The sequence below is a fragment of the Gymnoscopelus braueri genome (genome assembly GCF_963280865.1).
Source record: "Gymnoscopelus braueri genome assembly, chromosome: 18".
Taxonomy (NCBI): Eukaryota; Metazoa; Chordata; class Actinopteri; order Myctophiformes; family Myctophidae; genus Gymnoscopelus; species Gymnoscopelus braueri.
The window spans coordinates 30,187,080-30,213,716 of NC_137618.1; the positions used below are offsets into that span (position 1 = coordinate 30,187,080).

A 26,637-nucleotide genomic window follows, 5' to 3' on the forward strand; every position below is an offset into this window, starting at 1 on the left:
ATCTCCTTGTTGAGAAGAAGGAAGGAGTCTGTGTTCATTCATTAACACTCGGGTGTCGATTATCTTCAGCTCTCAGAAGGTTCCCCTTCCATAACTTTTCCTAAATATTCGATTCAAATAATCTCAGTTTCTGAAACTATTTCTAGATATGAAATTAGGCAAATCTCTAACAGTTAATTTAGCATTAATCTATAAGAACAAAATGTAGGCCACTATTTAGAATGACAGCATGTCTGTGACTCACTCAGGGCCCCAATTTTCAGTCGTGAAACAGGAACCCAAAGAGTTTGTACTTCTACGCCAAACAAGTATATAAAGTAATGAATAAAATAATAAATGAACCATTTGAATGGTTACCAGTTAAACAATGATGAAAAGTTTGTTCACTTTTTTAAATTGTGGCACTCTGCCTAGATAGCTGAATATCCCTGCTCTAACATCTTGAGTAGTCATGGCGATCTAATGGGGCCGACCCTTAAACTTTTATTTGTTTTTAAATCCCTCAATGAATCAGAGCTCTGAGGTCAAGCTGACCACTTGCTAATGGCTTTACCAAGAACCTGACTGAAAAGCAGAGGTGAATGTTCCTTTAGTTTAACCAAGAACCTGACTAAAGACTTCCGGTATGACACCATCTGTGTAGAACGAGAGCTCCCAGACACTCAGACAGGTCTATTTTATTCCCCTAAATTCAACATATCCTGAGGTAAAAATACAAAATGAACTGGGAAAACCTAAGAAAGAACAGTACTTCTGATCATCTCACGGATAGGATATTTATGAATCGCCAAGTAGAGAGAGGTGCGCGCTGTGCGCCCTGGCCGTCTCCACAAACCCTTCTATTCTATCCACCATTTAACTACCAGATAAAAAAGACATTCTGGCTTTGAGACATTCGGAGGGAGAGAGCGAGAGAGAGAGCAGCTCAGCTGCAGAATCGCCACACCATGGCTGAACGGCCACACTACACGTTGAAATAAAACCAAATTTTCAATGGGGTGGTGCTGAGAATCTGGGGGCGTTAACTGAGAGAGGTACCTACTACTACCTAGGGCCACCCACGGCCGTCCGGGGGCAGCTTTTTGAAGATCGTGCCAGAATGAATAGTGAACCACTGTAGATCTAAATCTAAATGAAAAGTCTCCATTTAGATTGAATCCATTTCAGACAGCACTCACCTGAGACAGATGATGCAGCTCTTTTAGGTTGTGTTGGATCAGAAGGCTGAGCGTCCCTGCTGTGAAATGTAAAACATGTTATACTAACCGCATATACATCTACCAATACTATACAAATACTATATATAAATCTACCTATACTATATAAATACTATATATAAATCTATCTATACTATATAAATACTATATAGCCATATAGCACCAAACATACGTCAGTTAATTCATTAAATTATTCACAGATAAAGAAACTTGATTATCCATTAGATTTCCATCAGATGTGAATGTGCCTTTTGGCACTCTGGCATACATTACTGAGTATACAGAAAATCAACAAAGTGAAAACGAATGTATTAGATAAGACAAAATCTCTGTCTCTTGAAGATCACCTTATATAGCTCATGTTGTTTGCACCACAACAATAAAAACATAAAAACAACTGCATCTCTTGGAAATTAACTGGAAGCATCATGGCCTGAAAAGGTACGTTCTCTTCTACTAATGCAATGTTTGGACTAAAAACGAATTTAAATGAAAAAGGACTTACAGATCAATGAGAAGTAGCTCCTCCTCTTCCTCTAGACCTTTGTAGAAAAGGTCTTTGGCTTTGCCAGACTTCAGGAATGTATAGAGTTCCCTCATCTTCTCCTGAGTGGTGGACTTAGACCTCACATAATCGTAACCCTCATTGGTGATGACGTCCTTCTCAAGGAGTAGATCCAGGATGGGATCCACTGCAGTCACTCTCTGAATCAAGAAACGCCGGTGTTGGTCGACAAAGTGTTTCGTTGGAGCTAAGAGGAATGAAGATTGAGTTGTTGGTGAAACATTTTCTTTCTTTCATAACGTTTTTGGAACACTGTATAATTATAGTTAAAAGCACTAATAAATACTCCTAACATTTAATAACAACAATCATAAAACAATATGAAGCATTTGGCTTCCGCTTGCTGCCAGCACCCAGTACAAACCACAGTGTTGGCCGACAAGGAAACCAAAGGCATGAAAACCCATACCTTCAACACATGATCCAACGCTCTTCTCCCTTCTCTAAGACACCCTGGACAACGCTTCACACGTCCTAGACTCTTCTCTCTTCTCTAAAACACCCTTGACAACGCTCCACACGTCCTAGACTCTTCTCTCTTCTCTAAAACACCCTGGACAACGCTCCACACGTCCTAGACTCTTCTTTCTTCTCTAAAACACCCTGGACAACACTCCACACGTCCTAGACTCTTCTCTCTTCTCTAAAACACCCTGGACAACGCTCCACACGTCATAGACTCTTCTTTCTTCTCTAAAACACCCTGGACAACACTCCACACGTCCTAGACTCTTCTCTCTTCTCTCTTCTCTAAAACACCCTGGACAACACTCCACACGTCCTAGACTCTTCTTTCTTCTCTAAAACACCCTGGACAACACTCCACACGTCCTAGACTCTTCTCCCTTCCCTAAAACACCCTGGACAACGCTAGACTCTTCTCTCTTCTCTAAAACACCCTGGACAACGCTCCACACGTCCTAGACTCTTCTCTCTTCTCTAAAACACCCTGGACAACGCTCTTCTCCCTTCCCTAAAACACCCTGGATAACGCTAGACTCTTCTCTCTTCTCTAAAACACCCAAGACAACGCTCCACATGTCCTAGACTCTTCTCCCTTCCCTAAAACACCCTGGACAACGCTCCACACATCCTAGACTCTTCTCCCTTCCCTAAAACACCCTGGACAACGCTCCACATGTCCTAGACTCTTCTCCCTTCCCTAAAACACCCTGGACAACGCTCCACATGTCCTAGACTCTTCTCCCTTCCCTAAAACACCCTGGACAACGCTCCACATGTCCTAGACTCTTCTCCCTTCCCTAAAACACCCTGGACAACGTTCCACATGTCCTAGACTCTTCTCCCTTCCCTAAAACACCCTGGACAACGCTCCACATGTCCTAGACTCTTCTCCCTTCCCTAAAACACCCTGGACAACGCTCCACACATCCTAGACTCTTCCCCCTTTCCCAAAACACCCTGGACAACGCTCTATACGTCCCAGACTCTTCTCCGTTCCCTAAAAAATAAAACATGAATCATGCATATTGACTTTCTGGGGAGGATTACTAATCAACATCACAAAGTTATTTGCTGGTACACTATGTTTATCTGCCATGATTGATTGATTGAATGCTTTATCAGCAGTTTGCAAAGTAAAAAGCACAGGAAAGTTCAATACAAGGTCTGCTAAGAGGATTTTAAACCCAAGAAAGCTTGTTTGCATTGGGGTTCTTTTAACTCAATTCATTGAAACATTTTATTTCAAACAAATATACACTATTATGCAAAACATCATATGAACAGTTCGAAAACAAAAACTAAAATATGTACAGTAAACGGTTCGAGGGGGGGGGGGGTGCTCGGCTTTGACTTTTACAGGGGCCAGTTTCAAATTGCAGCCACCTGTAAGTGCTCTTTTAGAGCGGTTTTGAAGGAGAGTAGGGATTCAAACTCCTTTACAACTATTGGTAGGGGATTCCACATTTTTGAGACATAGCAGGAGAACCCCCAAATGTAACTCCTTGTTTGAGCCAAATCTGGGTTGAACGTGATTAGTGGAGCTCTCTGGTGTTGTGATTGTGGACTTCATTGATGTTTGTGAAGTAGTTTGACAGGTACATGGGTGTCTTTGTGGTGTAGTGCATCTTGTAGACCAGGTTGGGCCTGTTCCTCAAAAGGTGAATTAAAAAAGCCTGGCCTTAAGCCAAATCCAGGCTTGACAAAGTCGGGTCCGAAAAGCCTCGTTTATTCCGTTCCTCAGACGCCAAGCCAGGCTGAAAAGGAGCAACTTTGTCGAGCTAGGCTATGTCAAGCCAGGCTGTGTCCAGCCAGGATAATGAAGCCAGGCTGAATGGGCGGCGATTCGCCTGCGACGTATTTCTATAAAAGACCATGAACTCGAGCGCAGATTCCTTGAACTTGACCAATCACGGAGTCCAAAACCAGAGCAGCGTTCTTCTCTGTGGCTGAATAGCAGCACTGCAGCAGCTCATGAAATCATACAAGGAAGTAAAATGTATTTAAGCAAGAAAGGAAACGCGACCGCAATAAATAGATCCAGGGAGAAAGCATGGCAAAGTATTGCAAGCACACAGTGTGTGTGTGTGTGTGTGTGTGTGTGTGTGTGTGTGTGTGTGTGTGTGTGTGTGTGTGTGTGTGTGTGTGTGTGTGTTTGTGTTTGAGACGGACAAGCAACGGGACGAACGGGACGAACGGGAACGGGACGGGACGGGACGGGACGGGACGGGACGGGGGGGGGGGGGGCGTGTACTGCGACGGGGGCCACAACGGGACAGGACGGGACGGGACGGGAGGGGGGGGGTGTTGACCGCGACAGGGGGCCGTGACGGGATGAGCGGGGGGGACGGGACGGGACGGGACGAGACACGCAATAAATAACCCCACATTTGCAAGACCACTTTGGTAGAGGTTTGGGTTGTGTAGTTACCTTGCCATCACAAGTAAGACGTGCGAACGCGGGAAGCGAACGCCAAAAAATATGGAAGGAAATCATCTAAAAAAAAGTAAAGTAAAAAAATATATAAAAAATAGAAAAAAATTCTGCGTTAAAAGGAGCATCTTAGAAAAATACAAATTCACAAAAACAAAACTTTGAATGTTTTTGAACAATTCAACAAAGTGTTTGAAGTGCCTGTTTCACCCACTTCCGGGGGGCGGAGCCAAAATCCGAGCCCGAAGTATTTGTTTGTAGACCCCCACTTAGGGGGGGTAGAAAAAGTTTCGGAGCGATTCGGGCACTTTTCATTTAACATGGGGTTTCAATGGGGAGTTTTTAGGAGCCTTCTCCGGGGTGTGGCTTCCGGGGGAAGGGGCGGGCTTAAACGCAACCTTGACAGGTGTGTTCAGTTTTCAAAGACCTTTCATTTGATGTATGGTACGTCTATATTGGACATTTACTTGGCTGCACACAGGGCTGAGGCAGTGCACGCACACAGACGGACAGAGACACACACACACACACACACACACAACCAGAGCACGGTTACATAGTAAGCTCCACTCCGCGTTCGCAATGATGTAACTCCAAAGGTGGACAAGAAATAAAAAATAATTTCTCCATTGACTAGAAATTGATAATTTAAAATATGCTCCTCATTGACTTACAAGTTACAAAGAGGCTCCTTTAAACCCATAACTAATCATATATAATATATATATATATATATATATATATATATATATATATATATATAGTTACGGGTGTATATGTGTGTGTATGTATGTGTCAGACATTTTTTATAATATTTAAAAAATAATGTAATATATTATCAAACATCTAACAACAAGATGAACTATAGTGTTAACTATAACAGAGTGACAATTACATATCACATGAGTCATTGTGAAACAATTATGATTATGATTCATGGTCACACACTATTTCAGTAATTAATTTGATTATATCTTATTGTATTTATTTCATTTTATTTGACTGCAGGGTCATTAAAATGAGTCCATATACAAACACATGTTTTGAATTAACTGTGGAAAAACTTGAAGAACAAGGCACTAGATTAAGTAAGCTTGGCTGTTAGCCTGCTCCTGACCAGGCTAACTTCACAGCTAAATTGCCATGGTAACTAAGCTAGGCTTGCTTCAATTCTCTTTTGAGGAATCGGATAAGGCTAAACTTAGCCAGGGTGAACTGGCTAAACTAATCTTCAAGATAATTCACCTTTTGAGGAACCGACTCTAATCCTGACTAAATTAAGCCAGGATAGGTGGAAAAGCCAGGCTTTAGCTCTAATTCACCTTTTGAGGAACAGGCCCCAGGTTGAAGTAGTTTAACAGGTACATGGGTGTCTCTGTGGTGTAGTGTATCTTGTAGACCAGGCCCATTGCATTGCTATGATTCGTCTACCTGTGTACTGCTGAGTTCATCGGACCAGTCCAGTCTCTCCAGTCCATGATTAAATTGATGAAAGCCTCACTAGAGTAGGTTTTAAGGGTTCTAGATAAGACTGTTTTGTGACAGCCGGCCTTAGGTTTTAGTTTTTTACGGGTACAAAAGATCATATAATGATCACTTAGTCTGCATACAATAACCCCACTCTTGGAGATTTTGGATCTGTCCGATGGTAGAATGAGATCTATGGTGGTTCACTACGGTGGTAAAATCACAAACCCTTGTGGGTTGGGTAATTAGCTGACAAAGATCATAAAACCTACCAGGACCAGGGTTGAGCTCAATGTCTCCTGAAAGTAGTAGATACAGGTAGATCATACACCTTCGATCCATTCGACCATTCACAGGTTTATTCTTACGATCCGGGTTTGAGGTCAACGTGGAGTATATCGCCGCAGCACCAAAACCAAGATGTTTCCGCTCCGTACCGGTGTGCAGGTAGAAATCGTTATGGGATTCCTTCTTTTCAAGGACATTTTTCTCCATCTCCATCTGGTGTAAATTCCGTGGTGAATTAAGGTAGGAATCCGTAATCCACAGGAGGAAGAGAAGGAAATGTGGGAAAATCTTGCGACCGCCCATGTTGAGGCCGGATGTCTGTCAGTGGTCCTGGTCGGTGGACGTGGAACTTTGATTGTTGAATTTAAGTCAGTGTTTCTATTGGCTGGTCAGATGAAGTGGTGAGCTGGGGGGAGACAGAGACATTATCAAACTGAATGCCTGCAAATAAACAACAACTGATACATGTCTACATATCACTACATCATTAGATCATCATTGATCATGTCTACATGTCACTACATCATTAGATCATCATTGATCATGTCTACATGTCACTACATCATTAGATCATTGATCATGTCTACATGTCACTACATCATTAGATCATCATTAGAAGACAATATGAGGGTTGTGCCCCGGTAGCTCACCTGGTAGAGAACGTTCCACAGCTGGCCGTGGTTCAAATCCCACCCCAGGCTCCTTGCTGCAGGGCATCCTCTCTGTCTCTGCTTTTTGTCACTGTCAAAATGAAACAGAACATAACAAATTATTATCTTTAGAAAGATTATGAAAGAATACTACTGCTAGTAGTAGTAGTTGTAGTAAAATGAATCAAATCATGAACGCAGCGTCTGATTGTTGTGGTATAGATATTCCACAACAATATCCCTTTGCACACACAACAATATCCCTTTGCACACACATCCCCACTAAGCCAAGGAAGAAATTCCACTCTTCCAAATATATTTTCTTCCCCTGGATTCCTAACAATTCTTCCTTAGCCTAGTGGAGATGTGCGTGCAAAGTTTCACGGCAATCGCCGAGTTCATGTTTCGAGGCATTTTGTACAAAACAGGCCACTCAGGATGGAATATGAGAAATCCGACAGATCTATCTTGATCACATGACTATAGAGATAATGTGCACCAATTTGCATGATGTTTGGACAAAATCTGTTTGAGAAAATTAGTTTCGCAGGCCGATAAAAAGCAAACCGACACTGTGGGAGAAAAGCTAAGAGGGGAAAGAGATGCACCACCTACGTAGACACACTGCAGTGTGACAGCAGAGCGAGTAGGAGATGCACCACCTACGTAGACACACTGCAGTGTGACAGCAGAGCGAGTAGGAGATGCACCACCTACGTAGACACACTGCAGTGTGACAGCAGAGCGAGTAGGAGATGCACCACCTACGTAGACACACTGCAGTGTGACAGCGGAGCCAGTAGGAGGTGCACCACCTACGTAGACACACTGCAGTGTGACAGTGGAGCGAGTAGGAGGTGCACCACCTACGTAGACACACTGCAGTGTGACAGTGGAGCGAGTAGGAGGTGCACCACCAGACCACCTACATAGACACAGTTCAGTGTGACAGCGGAGAGAGTAGGAGGTTAAACTTAGTAAACAAACTTCTTACTCTCATTACACGTGTGAGTCGGCTATTTTTTACTTTTTAAAGTTTGCTTGCACTGATTATAGATCTACAAGTTACCAAGTGTGCGTGTCCCACCGCGTTGGTAAGCTTGTAGATCAATTCTGAGGTGGTCTTAAAGGGGCGTGGAGCAATGCAAATGATTCTCTACGTGAACACGCCTCTGACTGTTAGAGAAAGATGAGGAACATGTGCGATACACACATAAAGGCTGGACACGCCGTTTCGTGAATCGCACGTCAGTTTGTGCTTTGAGAATAGACACACCCCTTTAGTCACTTTATTTACACACTATTTACGAATTTCCCTATGACAAGCAACTCATTTATATCTGTTTAAAAATCTGTTTAAAAAACATCTTGGACAGTGGTTCTCAAAGTGTGGTCAAGGGACCCTCTGGGTTCCTTCAGGAGGTTCCAAATGGACCCTTACAGGTCTGTAACTCTGAGAGTGTACAAATGGAACCAAATGGACCCTTACAGGTCTGTAACTCTAAAGGTCCTTACACACCGGGGCGAATTCTTCATGCAAATAAATACGTTTTTTTTTAAACCTTATAAAGTCAATGCAAGCTTCCACATCAGTTTCGCGGAGCGAAAAAGCGTCTTTTAATTATTCGGAACGAGTCCGAATTGTGTGTATATTCGCATAATCGCCGGTGTGTAATGACCTTAAGAGTGTACAAATGGAACCAAATGGACCCTTACAGGTCTGTAACTCTAAGAGTGTACAAATGGAACCAAATGGACCCTTACAGGTCTGTAACTCTGAGAGTGTACACATGGAACCTTACCAAATGGACCCTTACAGGTCTGTAACTCTAAGAGTGTACAAATGGAACCAAATGGACCCTTACAGGTCTGTAACTCTGAGAGTGTACACATGGAACCAAATGGACCCTTACAGGTCTGTAACTCTAAGAGTGTACAAATGGAACCAAATGGACCCTTACAGGTCTGTAACTCTGAGAGTGCACACATGGAACCAAATGGACCCTTACAGGTCTGTAACTCTGAGAGTGTACACATGGAACCAAGTGGACCCTTACAGGTCTGTAACTGTGAGAGTGTACAAATGGAACTAAATGGACCCTTACAGGTCTGTAACTCTGAGAGTGTACACATGGAACCAAATGGACCCTTACAGGTCTGTAACTCTGAGAGTGTACACATGGAACCAAATGGACCCTTACAGGTCTGTAACTCTGAGAGTGTACAAATGGAACCAAATGGACCCTTACAGGTCTGTAACTCTGAGAGTGTACACATGGAAGCAAATGCAGCCGTATTGTAAAGAAATTGGGCCTCTTCCTTACTTCCTTCGCAGGTGTTACCAATGATACTAATTAAGGATATGTTCCATTTAGTGTAGACAATTTAAAATGTACAATGTAGCCATTTAAGACGCTCTTAATCCAGAGTGATTTAAAGTATAATAGGAAAACACAAGGTAATATATCAGATGCATATAAATAGTAATCTAGGATCATAGGTAAACCAAGAACCTATCATCAGTCTAACAGTAGAATATATAATAGTAATAGAATAATATAATAGTAATCTAGGATCATAGGTAAACCAAGAACCTATCATCAGTCTAACAGTAGAATATATAATAGTAATATAATAATATAAATAGTAATCTAGGATCATAGGTAAACCTAGAACCTATCATCAGTCTTAACTAGCGGTTCTCACACTTTATCGTTTAAAGGACCCTCAGTTTACTATGCATTAGGCCATCATGGACCCCCATAACTCTGAGAATGTACAAATGTAACCAAATGGTTACGGGTCCATTTGGTTACATTTGTGCACTCTCAGAGTTACCAACCATTTAGCAGGGGACCCCCTGGGACCCCATCAAGGACCCCTGGGGGTCCCCGGACCCCACTTTGAGAACTGATGTGCCGTGGCAGACCTGTCACTTCAATAAAACCCTAAAGTCCAGTTTATAGACGACATACACAGAAATTACCGTTCACATGCGCAAGGCATCTTTATTGACAAAAAAGGGAGATTCCCTCTATACTATGTGAATAAAAGAACAGCAAATTAACGATATTAAAACAATACGACCTGATATATCACGAAGGCAATTCGCTCCACATCACAGTCTGCATGCAAACAAGCGTTTGGTTGAGCGCCTGGAGAATTCTGAAGTTCTTATCTATTACATTCAGTATATCAACGCTGTGGCTATCAAGGCCTGTCTTCTGACTGCACTCTATAAAGTAAAGGTTGATGGCCCAAGGTTCCACAATGGACCATCAGAACCACTGGTCTAAACAGTAATAAATCAATAATCTGCACGTTGAAACTATACACTACAGGATGCTAGATCTACAAATGAACCTGGCATCTGTCTATGTAACACACACACACACACACACACACACACACACACACACACACACACACACACACACACACACACACACACACACACACACACACACGTGTATCACTTCATTAGTATCATTGTAACAACCAGAATGGAACAGAGCCTTCATCAGTATCATTGTAACAACCAGAATGGAACAGAGCCTTCATTAGTATCATTGTAACAACCAGAATGGAACAGAGCCTTCATTAGTATCATTGTAACAACCAGAATGGAACAGAGCCTTCATTAGTATCATTGTAACAACCAGAATGGAACAGAGCCTTCATTAGCATCATTGGTAACACCTGTGAAGGGAGTAGGGAAGAGGCCCAACTTATGGTTGCTGTGCATAGAGCCTATCACATATATTAAATACATTATTTGACACAGATAGACTGCATTAAACTGTGTTAAACCTATCATTACATAATAATAAAAACAATAGCATAATGTATTTGTGTTTTCCATCATCACACCAACTCTTTAATATTTTGAGGGAAAAATAAGAATTAATTCAAACATTTTTCATGTCTCTCCCCCTGGCCTCGCACCTAGGCTAACCTTTTTCTGCAGGAAACCCTGCAGATACTGCATTAAACCTACTAAAAGTCACCTTTAGACTGGTCATTTTACATTTTTATTGGACCATTTTCAGTCTGAACCATTAAGATTACTTTCGGTTTCTGTTTATGACTATGAAATGGGTCTGAATGATTTAGATTGAAACGTTTTTAATACAAATAGTTCCAATGGCATCTAAATGTACACATGTGGTTGTAAGTGCTTATCGGTGCTACGAGGATGAGGGGGTACCTGGAAAAAAATCTCCCCTCCAAGGGGTACCTGGGCCAAAAGAGTTTGAGAACCTGGGCCAAAAGAGTTTGAGAACACCTTCCTCAGAACAAAAAAATGGTAAGCGAAAAACAAATCCCATTTTTTACTGCATGCACTTGTATGCTTTGTTCACTATATAATAGGGAGGCTGTAATTTACTGTATCAATAGCGTTGTCATGGTTGTAATACATTTTTTTCCTTTTTTCCAATTTCTTTCTTCATTTTTAGAGTCATCATGATGACGCACAAAGCAGCACCGACTCCAAGGAGTGACTGGCGGGGCTGGTCTAGGTCAAGTTCAGCCCCCATGGTCGCGCACAAAAGTCAGCGCCCCTGTGTGTGTGTGTGTGTGTGTGTGTGTGTGTGTGTGTGTGTGTGTGTGTGTGTGTGTGTGTGTGTGTGTGTGTGTTCTTACCTGTGAAGTGCATTGATAGCATCCGAATCAGGTGGAGAATTGATACAAAACTAACAAAAGAAACAAAGAAAAAGTTTCTGCTTTACGCATACACACATGTACGTCAAGTTGTCGTACGGAAGTCGGAAGTCCCTTCCGCGAACAGCCTTTTTGCATGTAGTTTAAGCAAGGGGGCGGGAAGGCGGGTGGGGAGGCGAACAGCCTTTTTGCATGTAGTTTAAGCAAGGGGGCGGGAAGGCGGGTGGGGAGAGAGCCTGGCGACGCGAGCTATGTTAGTGCACTGACTGGCAGTTGGGGCAAACGTAGTCCCCACAACATAATTTACGATTCTGTGCTGTTCTTATACCTCTATGGTTCTCTCCCGGAATCAAGCCACAAAGGCAGCGTTGATGTTTGTGTTTGCCATGTCCGTTTATTATAAGCAATTTTGGGCTTGTTTTTCTGTAAAGTTGCTTGTAAATATTGTTTCTAAAGTGTAGTTGCTTATTTGGGCTTGTTACCTGATGTTGTTTAAACAAATGCCTCTCAAATCATGTCAAGGACCCCCGAATTAATATGTATTTGATTTTGTCCACGGACCCTCCCCCCCAGATGTGTGTTGTTGTTAAAAACAATATTCAAAATGTTTCACTTTTTTTTTCACGATTTTTTGGAAAATAGCAAATCTACAACTACAAGCCCACTGTGAGCTTGAGCTTGTAGATCGGCTATTTTCAAATAGCCGATGCATACAGGCTCATGTGGTAGTCGCTTCTTTTGGGCTTGTTTTCATAGACCTGGTTGCTTATGTCTCACGCAAAATCTGGCAACACTGATCGTTTCTATGGGACTCATTTCAGTGTTGCACCGCAATACAATATGGCGGCTGTATGAGGAGAAAATGGACAAGTCACAGTGAATTACTGTTATTTAAAGTATTATAGTATTTAATTCCGCTGTTTCCACTCATGTAAGTCATATAATGGATATCAACTATTGTCCATCCCGCATTTAAATCGTAATCATTAATCCATAAAGTGTTTTTATTAGCGTCGCCAGGCAGGTAATCTCATCTCTGATAACATTGACATTGTCATGAACGCAAAGCCAGAAGTCAACATGAAAGTGTTAAAACATGATCTTAAACATCATACTGTCTGTCAGTTTGCTAATTAATGATCATGATAAGGAGGGGTGGCATCTTTTTATTCGATATCTTTACACATTTACTGTCTTCTAAAGCAAGATTATGTGCCATGTTCTTTTCAATTTGATTTTATTTAATTTTTTCTTCTTACTTTCTGATGTCTTTTTTTTATGTGTGTTGCATGCTTTAAAAAAAGTGAAAACATTTAAGGAAGTAGGCAAGGCAAACTATCAAACTGTGTTGATGATTTGAAGTTGTCATTCCATGTTTACCTGAATAAGCTTAATCTGTGCAGTCATGCAGATGTGAAATAACACTGATTGTGTGCCTAACTTCTAATATACATATTAATGGGGAAAAACACATTTACTGTCTACTGTACCAGTCAGTTACACCTGCTGTCTCAGGTCTAAAATAGTCTCTAATTCCACAAGTAGAACGAAAACCACTACAATAAATGATGCAGGTAAGGAGAGTTAAAGCTACAATCTGACTGTACGTTTCGTGTCCTCCTCCTGACATAGAGAGATGGTTGTGACTGTAACACCCAGGAATCAAACCCACACAGGAGGAAACCAAACACACCGCTCAAAAAGAGGGAATCTAATTTACATACAGATTGGTTGAAACATTGTATTCATTAAAATAAGTTGCAGAATGCAGCTGTAAGCGGTCACATCTATCTTCTAACCCTGCCTCTGTCCTCAGGTAGGGCTGAGAACTGAGTGGAGACCAGATGTTTTGTCGGAGGTGGGCTCCTCGGCTGAAGCCTGGGGCTCAGTTTAGCTCCGTGGCCCGGCATGCTGCCCATAAGCTGGCCTCGCTTCAAAGCGTCTCCCAGATGTCACCGACAAAACTCCAAGGCCTGCTTTATCCCTTCGACCAGCTGGAGGCTTACCTGGACAGGTCTGGTATTCTGTGACTTATTTCTATTATTGGTTCTAACTGTTTTATGCAGCTAATACAGTTGTTTGGTTGTACTTGAGTAATTGCTATAGTGTTTTAAGCAATTTAGAGCAGTGATTCTCAACCTTTTTAGAGGGTCTCTCTATACACTGTCAGAGTTAACCCATTAAAACGGGTAAAGCATCTGTGTCATTTTAGATTTTTAGCTAGTACATTGGTTGGCTATTCAAAAAAGCAGATATACAAGCTCATAGCGCGCCACTTTGTGCCACGCTATGAGCTTGTAGATCTGCTATTTTTGAATATTTGTGATAAATGTTTGAATATATTATTTTAAAGCAAACATTTTTAACTCAAATCTTTGCTTCTGGGGGTCCCTGGAACAAAATCTTTTGAGATGCGGGTCCGTTCTGTCACAGAACCAATGACATAGCAACATACGTTTTTTTTCAGAACACTTTTAGAATTTAAAATAATCGGCCTCAGGTCTTAATGGGTTAAAATAACAGAGGATTTTACAGTGTGTAGATTGGGGTCCCACTCCCAGAGATAAAAACTGTGTGCGTATCAAACCGGGGGTCTTTGAAATAAAAAAAGGTTGAGAATCTTTATGTTGCTGCCTCCCACAGAAACCCATACTGGATGTCGTGTATATGGCTCATTGAATTGAATCAAATAAAAAATAAAACATTAATGTAAGCCATGCTCGACAGGTCTGTGGACAAGAGCCAGTTCCAGCTGTTCCGTCCCGGTGTGGAGGACATGTTGGAAGCAGAGAAACTCTTCTGCTCGTCTCCCTCGCGTAAGATCGATTATCTCTCGTCCGCTGTGAGGATGGATCACGTACCCAAACTGACACAGCCTGAGGTCAGTGGATGGAAGAGAGTTGTAATGTTTATGTATGTGTGTGTGTGTGTGTGTGTGTCATGTGTTTTTGGCATTGAATATTGGAACATAAAAATTACATTTCTGTTTGCCTTTTTAGGCTTTGACAGATATGACAAATAACTAACAGTATAAATGTACAAAGCCTATTACAGAAATATACACAGAAAGGACTGACAATGACTGTTACCAATAATCAAAAATAAATAAAGTACTATAGCGGAAACACGCAGAAAACATTCTTAGTAAGTTTATACTTTCAAAAATTTTCCAAAATAGGGAACATAGATGATCTACAGCTATGTTGTGGATCAGCTATGTTTGCTATTTTGTCAGATGTATGACCATTAAAAAATATAATAATTCTTTACCTAAATGCCTAAAATAGCAACGCCAATTTGAAAGTGTTTAAAGAGAATGCACAACGATGTGGAACTAAAGTATGACATTTTTGTTAATTTCATCCAGCTGTTGTTATACAGATGAAAAGAAACGATTGTAACGATTATGCAAAATAATTGCAATTAGCCCAAATAAGTGTGTGTGTGTGTGTGTGTGTCGAGCACATTGATCATGTAGACCGATAGCCGTCACTCTCACAGTGTCACGGGACTGCCTTCATAACTCAGACACGCAGCGGTTCGGAGCTTCAGAACCATGTCTGTGCCTCCTCCTCCCACAGTTCATCCATATTTAATAGCAGCTGTTGGCGCTTCCTAACAAATGAACAGATTTATAACCTGCAGAGTGCAGCGGCGTTGGCCCTCAGGGCTCAGGATGGAACGGTGTGTGGTGCAGTAGGACAGAGGCGTGTTAGTGTGGCTGCTCTGTCACAGGGTGACGTATCCCTGGTTAACGCCATTCATCTCCATCCACGTGACAAATGACTCAAAGTGTCCTCTGGGCCGTGGGTCGAGCTTGAAATGAATAATATCACAATATTCATGGACCATTCAGTATTCAATATGTTTCCATATTGTCATGTAGAGGTAGTACAGTTAATTGAACTAATCGATTTAATTGATTAAACCCATATATAAAGATTGAAGTGAAAAATAAAATAAAAAAACATTATGAAACAGTCTATTTTAGCTGGAAAATAGAAATGTTTTTTTTCCAAACAAACTACTGCCCTAGCCTGATTGAAATTTTAGTTTGTCGTATAGCAAAAAAAAGGTATACTAAGCAAAAGTGTCCCTTTTGAGGTTGTGAAGTCGTAGAGAATTGAGCTCAAAATATTCACAATATTCACAATATTCATGAACAAAATGTCATTCAATATTCGATATGTTTCCATATAGTCATGTTTTCTCTAAACTACCTAAAGCTGGTGAGCCACAGGCCCATTTCTTCCTAATGATCCTTTGGTATTACTGTTATGTATCCTGATTTAATTTGTATTTGTTTTCCCGCTTTTAGTCTCACCAAAGCACTCGCTACATATCTATCTCCTCCTAGCTATCTTTTTAAACACTTCTCCTATTAGTACAAACTGCTGCACAACAATGACTGTGTATGCCTGTGTACAGTATGTGAAACACATGATTTTGGTGAATTATGTTCTGTACACAGTTGAAATATGCTGTGCAAATAAGAGTATTCTTTAGTGTAGTATATTTGGCATCACTTTCATTCATGTCAAATTATGAGTCATAATAATGTTTTGGTTTGTAGTTCAGAAATGATTGAACCAGTTGATGAATGTTGTGTATTATTGAAATGTTCTTTGATAGGATGACCTGGATGGATGAATGTTATAAAGAACAAATTAATGAATGGAAGAATAAATGAGTTGGAACTCTCTTTAAGATAATTTGTCTTACTTTACCTGTATGTAAGACATCTGTCAGTCAGTCTGTCCTGCACCAAGCAACAGTCAATATCATATCACACATTGCTATACTGTTTATAATATGAGTATGTATTATAAATGAATTGTGTTTTTCTTCCTAGGTGTGTTTTATTGGGAGAAGTAACGTGGGAAAATCTTCTCTCATCAAAGCTCTGTTCTCCTTGACTCCTGAGGTGGAGGTTCGCGTTTCCAAAACTCCAGTGAGTAGAACATGGTGAAATAAAGCAATGAGCCACAAGAGGGTGTTGTTAGGCACGACACAAAGCATCATGTTTCTGAAATAAGAGGCAAATATAGTACATGTTTCTGAAATAAGAGGCAAATATAGTAAATGTATGTGTCCTGATGAAGATCTGAGTGATCGAAACATTGACGACGCAAAAATACAGCGGAGCGTTTTTCAGCATTACCAGTGTGCAGACCACACAGTGTGTTACTGTGTTTTAAATAAAGGTCATTATGTAACTCATGACGCCCTAATGAGGCATGGCTTCCATCTCTGTTTCCTCCTCAGGGTCACACGAAGAAAATGAACTTCTTCAAAGTAGGGAAGTCATTCACCATCGTGGACATGCCGGGATATGGCCACAAAGCACCCAAAGACTTTGTAGACATGGTGGAGCCTTATCTTCTCGCAAGGGAAAAGTAAGCAGTTCAGTAAACATGACACTAGCACTGCTAGGGTTTTATACAGCTTGCCCGCCATTGCCAGGTTTATTTTGCTGACAACGCGTCGCTTTATGACATGTTGTTCAACATATTCAAGTTTCGGTACCCAGCATTGCCAGGGTTATTGCGTGGGTGGAATAGGCTCCCTCGCTCCCTCCTTCTCTTCTCCATCTCTCCTCCCCAACTCACTCCCTCTCTCCCTCTCTCAACCAACCACTCTCCCTATCTCTCCATCTCTCTCTCACTGATCATGCTCTGGACTGACGTCACACACAACATAAACCTTTTCCTAACAATGGTGATTTGCACTAATGTCCATATTTGGGCATAATCCTGGAACGCAGACACGCACCATCCACCGCCGCAGACAACGTCAATTTTATATAGAAGATATACATACACTACACACACACACACACACACACATACACATACACATACATACATACATACATACATACATACATACATACATACATACATACATACATACATACATACATACATACATACATACATACATACATTCATCTTCATCCTACAGAACAATAAGGTTCATAACAAATTCCAATCTGGCTTCAGGAAAGGTCATAGTACAGAAACAGCACTTGTAAAAGTAATTAATGATCTAAGGGTGTCCGCTGACGACAAAAATGTATCTGTTCTCCTACTTCTTGACTTAACCGCTGCTTTTGATACGATTGATCACACAATTCTACTACAACGTTTGGAGTACTGGATTGGTTTGTCAGGCACAGCCTTGTCTTGGTTTCACTCTTACCTAACAGGCAGAAGCTATTTTGTCAGTCTAGCTAACTTTGACTCAGACAAACACAACATCTGTTCTGGTATTCCACAGGGCTCAATTCTGGGTCCCTTATTGTTCTCCCTGTATATACTACCGCTGGGAGAACTCATCGCCGATCACGGAGTGAACTTCCATTTCTATGCTGATGATACCCAGCTGTATCTTTCAGTAGCTCCAGACGACCCCTGCGCTCTAGACCCATTGTTGACCTGTCTGTCCAGTATAAAATGCTGGATGAGTGAGAACTTTCTTAAGCTAAATGAGGATAAAACAGAAGTTCTCATAATTGGCTCCAGTGAGCAGAGAGAATCAATAACAAGTAGACTTGGTAACCTGGCTGTAGAAAGTAACACCACAGTAAAGAACCTGGGGGTGATTATCGATTCTGAATTGAATTTCAATACACACATTAATCATGTCACCAAGATTGCTTTCTTTCATCTTAGAAATATTGCGCGAGTTAGAGACTATCTGTCGTTAGACGATGCAAAGACGCTGATCCACGCTTTTGTTTTCTCTCGGCTTGATTACTGCAACGCACTCTACTCTGGCCTGCCAAAGAAAACAACTGACAGATTACAACTTGTTCAAAATGCGGCAGCCAGAATTTTAACTAAAACCAGGATGAGAGAACATATCACTCCAGTTCTTGCTCCACTACACTGGCTCCCGGTTGTTTTTAGGATTGATTTTAAAATTCTTTTAACACATCCACCGCCAAGGGCTAATCTCATAATGTACTCACCAGTGCCAAGGTTTTATTGTTGTTTTTTGTTTTTTTCAGGTCGCCATAGGCCCCGTTAAAATCCTTTAGATTGCCCGATCCACTGTTTGTAAACAACGGGCACATGTCCTGGTGTCTACTCGTCGAGACCGCGTGTCAAACGGAGCCGCCATGTTTGAGTTCTGAGCGTTTATGTTAACATGGGAAATGCGAGGATGAAAAACTACATGTCCTGTACAGGTTTTACAGGGCTTTTTGTGTACGACTTAGAATGTAGGCAGACGGGAAACAAAAAACAGGATCGCACTTCCGGTTGACTTCGGGTGGTGTTACACTGAAAATGGTCCCCCTGGAAAATTGAAAAAAAAAAAAAATCGAAAAAAAGGAAAAAGCACCACAGCCCGTAGGCTACGGGATCGGCGCTTAACCGTTGGATTTAACGGCCCGTAGAACTACGGGCCCGGCGGTCAATGTGTTAATAGTTTATAAAGCTCTAAATGGTCTGGCACCTACCTACCTCTGACTGCCTAGAGAGATATGTTCCAAACCGGGCCCTCAGGTCTTCAAGTGTTGACCTGCTCGAGGTGCCTACAATGACATATAAAAAATACGGTGAAGCAGCATTCTGCTTTTACGGACCGACAGTGTGGAATAAACTCCCATTACACCTAAGACAGGCAGCCTCTGTCGATAGCTTTAAAGCACAGCTCAAGACCTATTACTTCACTCTTGCTTTTAGCTGATTCTTTGGTTGATTTTTAATTCCTCACTGTATTCCCTATTTTAATGTTGTTTTATGCCTTTGCTTTTGCCTTTGCTTTTATTTTATTTTTGTTTGCTTTATTGTTAAATTGGTTCTAACTGTAATTGTATTCTTGCTCTGTAAAGCACTTTGAGCTGCATTTCATGTCATGAAAGGTGCTATACAAATAAAGTTTATTATTATTATTATTATTATTATTATTATCTGCCTACTTGTTATTTGTTGTTTCAGTCTGGTGAGGACGTTTCTACTGGTGGACGGCAGTATCGGTATCCAGACGGCGGACCTTATCGCCTTGGAGATGTGTGAGGAGGTCAGACGACCTTATGTGGTATGGAGACAATTGACTACTAACAATCAAAATGTTAACCTGCAGTCTCTTGGCTATAGCACCCTACATCATACTGTACACTTACTGGACAAGTATATGCTTGCTTTATGTGATCTTTGTGAACCTCACATCAAAGTCATTTTATTTAGGGGTGCAACAGTTAATAGAGCAAACTGATTATAAAAAAGAATCAATATAAATGAAAATCCCCAAATTTTCAAAAATTGCTAAAAGATCTACAAGCTCACAATGTGTCACGTTGTGATGCAACAATGCGATGCTACACATTGAGCAGATTTTAAACGACCTCTCCTCCCCACACACCCCACCATGGTGTCGGCAGTAGATGAATGTTGAATGCTCCCACTCAGCTATTTAAAACCTGCCGCCCCTGAAACGGCACCACAGATGAGTTATAATGAAGTGTCTGTGCACTTAAATATTCATGCTTCTCGGTTATTAACACATTGACCACAGCTAAGACGGTGACATAACAGGGTTTGTGGCTGATTAAACTTCAGTGCTAAAACAGAGCTTGATATATGGTTATGAATAACAGTAAGACAATTTAAAATGAGTATTATTAATGTCCACCAGGAGACTCATGAATTTGCCTGTGTATGTCTGTCTGTCTGTCTGTCCACAGCTAATTTTGCATTCTACTGTGCCGGTCAGCATCATATTTCTTTTGCCCGCTGCCAGCGGAACAAAGAACAAAATTCTTGAATAGTTTTCAAATCGGTCAAAGACGACTATGTCATTTCTATGAATTAATAATCGGAGACCAACTGTCCCTCCAGGCCATGGACTGAAACTACCCTCTTGTACCTTTTGTAGTTACATATTATTATGACCAGTATAATGGACAGTCCATTATTATGCCCGGTACTATTCTAGACACAAATGAATTAGTTAAGTAATGACTGGCTTATGTTTAAAATGGAAATAGGATTGTCCTATTGCCTGCATGCAGTGTATTTAAATGGCCAGTAGATGTCACTTAAGCTGCTTATTTTCTGAACTGTAATAAAATCAGTCATTTAACAGATGACTAGACAGACTCTTAACGTCTCTTCTGCTCATGCTTCTGTTCTGATAAGCAATATTAATTCAATGGAGTTTGTTATTTCTGCTGCACTTTATTTTACAACTTTATGTCATGCTGAGAACGTCCACTTTATTTGTCACAGCACAAATGTGCAGGTGTAAAAGAGGTGGAATTCCTTTTTGTCCAAGCAAATTGCTTTTTTTCTTTTTATTAATACCGTTAATGATAAACAGTATATAATAACTATAAGTAATAGCATTATGCATTTAGCCATTTTGTCTTCTGAAATGTTCTAAATGACATATTGTAATATTACTGTTATTATGCAGGTTTTTTACCTTTTTAAATGTGTTGTAATAGTACTGTCATGTGAAGGTGTTTTACTATTTAAATGTATTTTAATATTACTGTCATTTGCAGGTGTTTTTATATCACTGTAAATGTATTGTAATATTCCTGTCATGTGCAGGTGTTAATGTATTGTAATATTCCTGTCATGTGCAGGTGTTTAATGTATTTTAATATTCCTATCATGTGCAGGTGTTTAATGTATTTTAATATTCCTGTCATGTGCAGGTGTTTAATGTATTTTAATATTCCTGTCATGTGCAGATGTTGGTGACTAAAACAGACAAGGTGACACGAGGGGCTCTGCTCTCTAACCTGTTGAAACTTCAGGAGCTTTTAAAGACTCAAACGACAGGATGTTTCCCACAACCCTTCCTGGTCAGGTAGGACCGTCTAAACTGATCTGAACAGTAATAGTAATAGTACTTTGGCTTGGTGACACAAACGTGGTGTGACACTCCGCCAATCTGTGATGCCGGCGGTTTGGGTTGGCCAATCAGGGAAGCCAATGCATAAAATCTCCTGAACACACTGAGACTTTCTGTCTCTTCCTCAAACCCGCGGGATGCAAATTGCCTTTCGGCTCTGCATACCTCGGATTCATATGAGACACACACCAAGTTTGGGACCAACCGGTCGGACGGACGCTGTCCAACTTATGCCAGGGACAAATTTTGTGTGACACACACACACACAAATTCCGTATACATACAGTATCAGACAGTCTGCATTTCCCAAAATGAAATGCATGTATTTAATTTAGTCTGACCAGAAGCAGTGATATAACATAATATCCCTGTAAATGCAACATATTCACCTGCCATAAAATGGTTCAAGGTTTCATTTATTACTCACAGTATATTGTGTACGAGTACAGAAAGGTACATTTATTTTCTAATGAATGAATGACCAGAGAGTGCATATCAAAAGCAGACGCATTGACCCCGACATCCCCCCAGCAAATCCAACCGCCTCTGTGTATCTGACTTAGAAGAATATCACACAGGACTGTTGTTAATGCACACTGTAGTATCACTAAATCCCAACTGTTGTTTGATTCTGATGTGAATCTGATTACAAACTAAGATGAGCATCAATTTCCCAACTTGAAAGTAAATCATAAAAAAAAACAATAATACCAATTGGTTATTGTGTTTCATATAGTTGGCAATCCTGATTAGTCACCTTTACAACGAGGTACAACTTGTAAGGATCGTACATTTGTGGAATGAGCAACACAGCTAACCTTGTGGGTAGCACCGCCAAAACATTTGCTAAAATCCCCTACAATATTATTCTGTTGGTAGGGTTTTAGGTTTTAGTTTTATAATTATCTCTTTATTGAGACAGGTAGTAGTAAGCTGAGAGAGAGACAGTAGGGAGAGTAGGACTTAGAGGGAGACGGTGTTGGAGAGACAGACAGTAGGAAATCTGAGAGGGACGTAGTGTAGGAGAGACAGACAGCAGGAAAGCTGAGATGGAGACGGTGTAGGAGAGACAGACAGAAGGAAAGCTGTGATGGAGACGGCGTAGGAGAGACAGACAGAAGGAAAGCTGAGATGGAGACGGTGTAGGAGAGACAGACAGTAGGACAGCTGAGAGGGAGAGACAGACAGTAGGGAGAGTAGGACTTAGAGGGAGACAGTGTTGGAGAGACAGACAGTAGGACAGCTGAGAGGGAGACGGTGTAGGAGAGACAGACAGTAGGACAGCTGACAGGGAAGACAAATGCAGTGGCACAGATATAGAAATACCTTTTCATCACAGTTGAATGGTATGAGGTAACATTGTAGTGCTAGTTTTACAGGAAGTCTGATGACAGTGCAGTTGCAGTATATGGTGTTAATGATATCCATCAGGTCAGATGGATATCTGTGATCAAACGAGATAAGATAACAGAACTACGTCACACACGGTGGTGTGACACAGATACATTTTTATAGAAAACCATGAGCGGGTTGGTCCAGCATGGAGAACAGACTGTCTGTTAGTCCAGAAGAAATAGAAAAGTTGTGACCTGAATGAAACATGCACACATTTGATGTAACATACACACACACTTGACCAGTCTTGCAATGCTGAATTGGAACGTGGTTGCACTCTATTTTAATGACGTGACGCGCACGCTCTTAACACCTACCTACACTACAGGTCACACAATGGACAATTGATATGCATCTAGGCTCATTCCTATGTCAATCCACCTGGAGTGAGTCGGGACTTGTAAACTTTGTTGAGGTGTGAATTTAAAGTAGTTTTAAATCTATGCGTGTGCCTGCTCCTGGTCAAATAGGTTCCTGCACGGCGTCCCATGAGCAATGCAACCCTGCAATTGACACACCTGTCCTTCAGCCAGCTGACCTCAACCGTGTGTGTGTGTGTGTGTGTACATGTGTGTGTACAAGTGTGTACAAGTGTGTACAAGGTCGTCTGACTGAAGGACAGGTGTGTCAAGTATGGATGAAGATAACACTGATGACACTGATAACAAGATGATAAGAAAACCCCTGCAGAGCTACTACTTCTACTACTACCACACACACACACACACATACATGCAACTTCTGGAGACCTTGCAATGTCTTCCATTAATTCTATGTTCCCTCTATAACCTTATGAAACGTCATTAAAATCTTATTGCCGACATACATTTTTGCAAACGTGGCCTACTGTATGTCAGGAACACACACGAACACGTGTGCACATACTACGTGTGCACTGTGCACACTAGGGCTGTCAACTTTCCTCAGAAATGATATTCGAATATTGGCAGATATTCGAATATATTCGAATATTATTATTATTATTATTATTATAAAAAAATATATTCATTCATTTTTTTTTTATCTTTTATTTTTGACAGAAACAATACAAAAAAACAATGTATCGAGTGCTCGGATCCAATAAAACATAATAATAATTAATTGTTTTATATTCGAATATTAATTTTCATATTCGAATATATATATGTTCCCCATATTCGAGGAATATTCGATATTCGAATATTAATTCACCAGCCCTAGTGCACACGTGAGGGTGAAACATGCCAGCAAATGAACGCTACACTGATCATTTCATGCAACATTTCATCCACACCTGCCTATAGACGAATCCACAGACCGCTGCCCTGTACTGTAGTTGTGCAGTCATTATTGCGGTGTCAAAAGCCTGCTGCGATGTGCATTCTGCTCGCTTTACCTGCTACTTTCCTAACTAAATGCTCTGGCAGATACAAAGTGTCAATGACTTGCATCATCAAGTTATGTCACTTGTTCACATTGGAAGTGTCAAATAGTCTATTATATTCGGCCGCACCGCAATTATTAATGAATAATTTCAACCGTATCATACCGACGACGGACGACTTTTATGTTAAGGGATGTACCACACACACATGTGCATGCGTGTATGTGTTCATAGTAGATCGGGCAGTGTTTGATACATAGGCTATCACTTATCATTTAAGTCGGTCGTCGTCGGTATATGTGGTTGAACTTATTAATTAATAATTGCGGTGCAGCAGAATATAATGGACTATTTGACACTTCCAATGTGATCAAGTGGCCTAACTTGATGCACGTCAGTGACACTTTGTATCTGCCAGAGCATTCAGTCAGTAAAATAGCAGGTAGGAAGTGGTTTCCACACCGCAACAGGAGTCTAAAGGTCCTTACACACCGGGGCGATTTTTTTCATTCGAATAATATGTTTTTTTTTTAAACCTTATAAAGTCAATGCAAGCTTCCACACCAGTTTCGGAGCGAAAAAAGCGTCTTTTAATTATTCGTAACGAGTCCGAATTTAGCGTATATTCGCATATTCGCCGGTGTGTAACCTCCTTAACACTGCAGTTATGATTGCGCCACCTACAGGGCAGCGCTCTGTGGATTTGTCTATACACACATACAACCCACGACACTCCCCCCCATTGTGCAGTTATGAGTCCGTTTTTTTCTCTCTTACACAGCGGTAAATCGTACAAGTTATTATTTAAGAAGAAAGAAATATGTTTGTCTAATTCACTGTATATGCATGAAGGCTCTACTGCGTTGCTGTCAGTCACACCATTTTCTCTCCCATCCTCCCCTACGTTTCATGAAGGGTGGGGCTCAGCACACTCACGCACACACACACACACAAGAGTGGAGCAGAAGATACTGCTCTACAGAGTGCAAGTGCAATAAAAATCAACAGCTGATCTGTCTGTCTGTCTCTCTCTCTCTCTCTCTCTCCCCCAGCTCCCATACGTTTTCAGGTGTCTACCTCTTGAGGTGTTTCATCGCTCACGTAACGGCGAACCTCAAGCTTGCAGCCACCAGTACGAGCTGACCTGAGGACCACCTGTGTATAATAAATAATAATAAATCAGATCAGTGACATTTTGGACTGAAGAGTTGAAGTTCAGCATAGTCAGTGGGTTAAGACTCATCATCATGTTCAAATGTAGAATATATCTGTCTCTCTGCACTGTTCTGTCCAGTGAAGGAGATCTTTTATTTTTTTCCTGATCTATACAGAATCATAAGGACATGCCATCAGTGAATAAATGACCTCAGACTTCACTGTGGGAAGGAGATTAACATCTCTTTTTTTCTTGATTTAATGAATGTTGATCTGCATAATTCATTCCAATCAGTTTACCACATGGAATGTTAGTTCTGTACATTGTATGGGATAATGGCTTGTTTTATTTGATAATAAAAGTGAAATATGCGGTTAATGGTATGAGTTGGTTGTTCAATAACTTTTGTGTTAAATATTTCCCCCTTTAGCTTTAAATAAATGACAGAACCCTGGGAATGAAAGACACATGAACAAACTAAAGGCAGATTCACAGAGAAACGTGTTGCATCTTTGATTGTTAGTTAATTAGAAGTTGAAGATTTTATGGGGGCTTAATACACCACTCAATAAAAAAATAATGTAATAATATAGTTACCTTTACTATCTCACATTTAATAATAACCTTTATTGTAGAGCATGTTTCAAAACTGAGTTACAAAGTGCTTCATAATCAGGGAAGAAAATTGATCAGCTAACATAAAATAGTAAATATAAGCTACAGTTACAGTATTAAAATACTCAGCTACAGTATTAAAATATAATAAATACAATGTAATTGACAGAAGGTGTCTGCTAGAACATAAAATAGAATAAACATTTTCAGCTACAACACCGCAGCAAATGTGTGAAGAAAGCAATCACATTAGACATTAGATTAAAATACTGTGAAAGACAGAATAAAATAATTAGCAACGCCGATAAACAGGCCTTAGGTTAAAGATACTGATTCTGCCATTTGTGAGAAATAAAAAATGTTAAACCTTTTGGAGGTAACATTGCAATTGCAAACTGTACTAAATGATTTCCTTGTGATCTGTTTGGAAAAGGTAGTGCACTGATTGTGTCTCAACTTGTATACATCAAAGGATAAAACTATGTGTGTCATT

At 40.7% G+C, this 26,637-nt stretch overlaps 2 protein-coding genes across 5 annotated transcripts in view; one reads left to right on the forward strand and one right to left on the reverse strand.

The window, feature by feature from the left end:
• Nucleotides 1-11,840, reverse strand: part of LOC308073763 (NACHT, LRR and PYD domains-containing protein 3-like) — a 41,355-nt gene extending 29,515 nt beyond the window's left edge. For 2 of the 3 annotated variants that reach the window (XM_080412880.1, XM_080412882.1), the window contains exons 1-5: nucleotides 11,728-11,840; nucleotides 7,084-7,174; nucleotides 6,418-6,839; nucleotides 1,723-1,969; nucleotides 1,179-1,237 (exon numbers count right to left, since the gene is read on the reverse strand). In XM_080412880.1, the coding sequence (XP_080269006.1) occupies nucleotides 1,179-1,237; nucleotides 1,723-1,969; nucleotides 6,418-6,736 (625 nt within the window). In that variant the 5' untranslated portion in view covers nucleotides 6,737-6,839; nucleotides 7,084-7,174; nucleotides 11,728-11,840. The remainder of the gene's footprint in view (nucleotides 1-1,178; nucleotides 1,238-1,722; nucleotides 1,970-6,417; nucleotides 6,840-7,083; nucleotides 7,175-11,727) is intronic. The other variant, XM_080412881.1, reaches the window with a different exon arrangement.
• Nucleotides 11,841-12,573: 733 nt separating this feature from the next.
• On the forward strand, nucleotides 12,574-25,907 carry gtpbp8 (GTP binding protein 8). Of its 2 annotated transcripts, none has more exons than XM_080412887.1 (8): nucleotides 12,574-12,676; nucleotides 13,562-13,759; nucleotides 14,473-14,626; nucleotides 16,598-16,696; nucleotides 17,011-17,141; nucleotides 19,692-19,791; nucleotides 21,452-21,570; nucleotides 25,426-25,907. In XM_080412887.1, the coding sequence occupies exons 2-8, from the start codon at nucleotides 13,590-13,592 to the stop codon at nucleotides 25,514-25,516; spliced, it is 864 nt and encodes a 287-aa protein (XP_080269013.1). In that variant the 5' UTR covers nucleotides 12,574-12,676; nucleotides 13,562-13,589; the 3' UTR covers nucleotides 25,517-25,907. The 2 variants fall into 2 exon arrangements, with proteins under 2 accessions (XP_080269013.1, XP_080269014.1); XM_080412888.1 differs by having other exon boundaries at nucleotides 12,590-12,676; nucleotides 13,566-13,759.
• Nucleotides 25,908-26,637: the final 730 nt, after the last annotated feature.

What these genes read in the sequence shown, in the direction of transcription:
- gtpbp8 (XM_080412887.1), top strand. Translation starts at nt 13,590, where the DNA reads ATGTTTTGTCGGAGGTGGGCTCCTCGGCTGAAGCCTGGGGCTCAGTTT. An exon ending in CCAAACTGACACAGCCTGAG is followed by an intron (nt 14,627 to 16,597) that starts GTCAGTGGATGG and finishes TTTTCTTCCTAG; the next exon opens with GTGTGTTTTATTGGGAGAAG. An exon ending in TTCGCGTTTCCAAAACTCCA is followed by an intron (nt 16,697 to 17,010) that starts GTGAGTAGAACA and finishes TTTCCTCCTCAG; the next exon opens with GGTCACACGAAGAAAATGAA.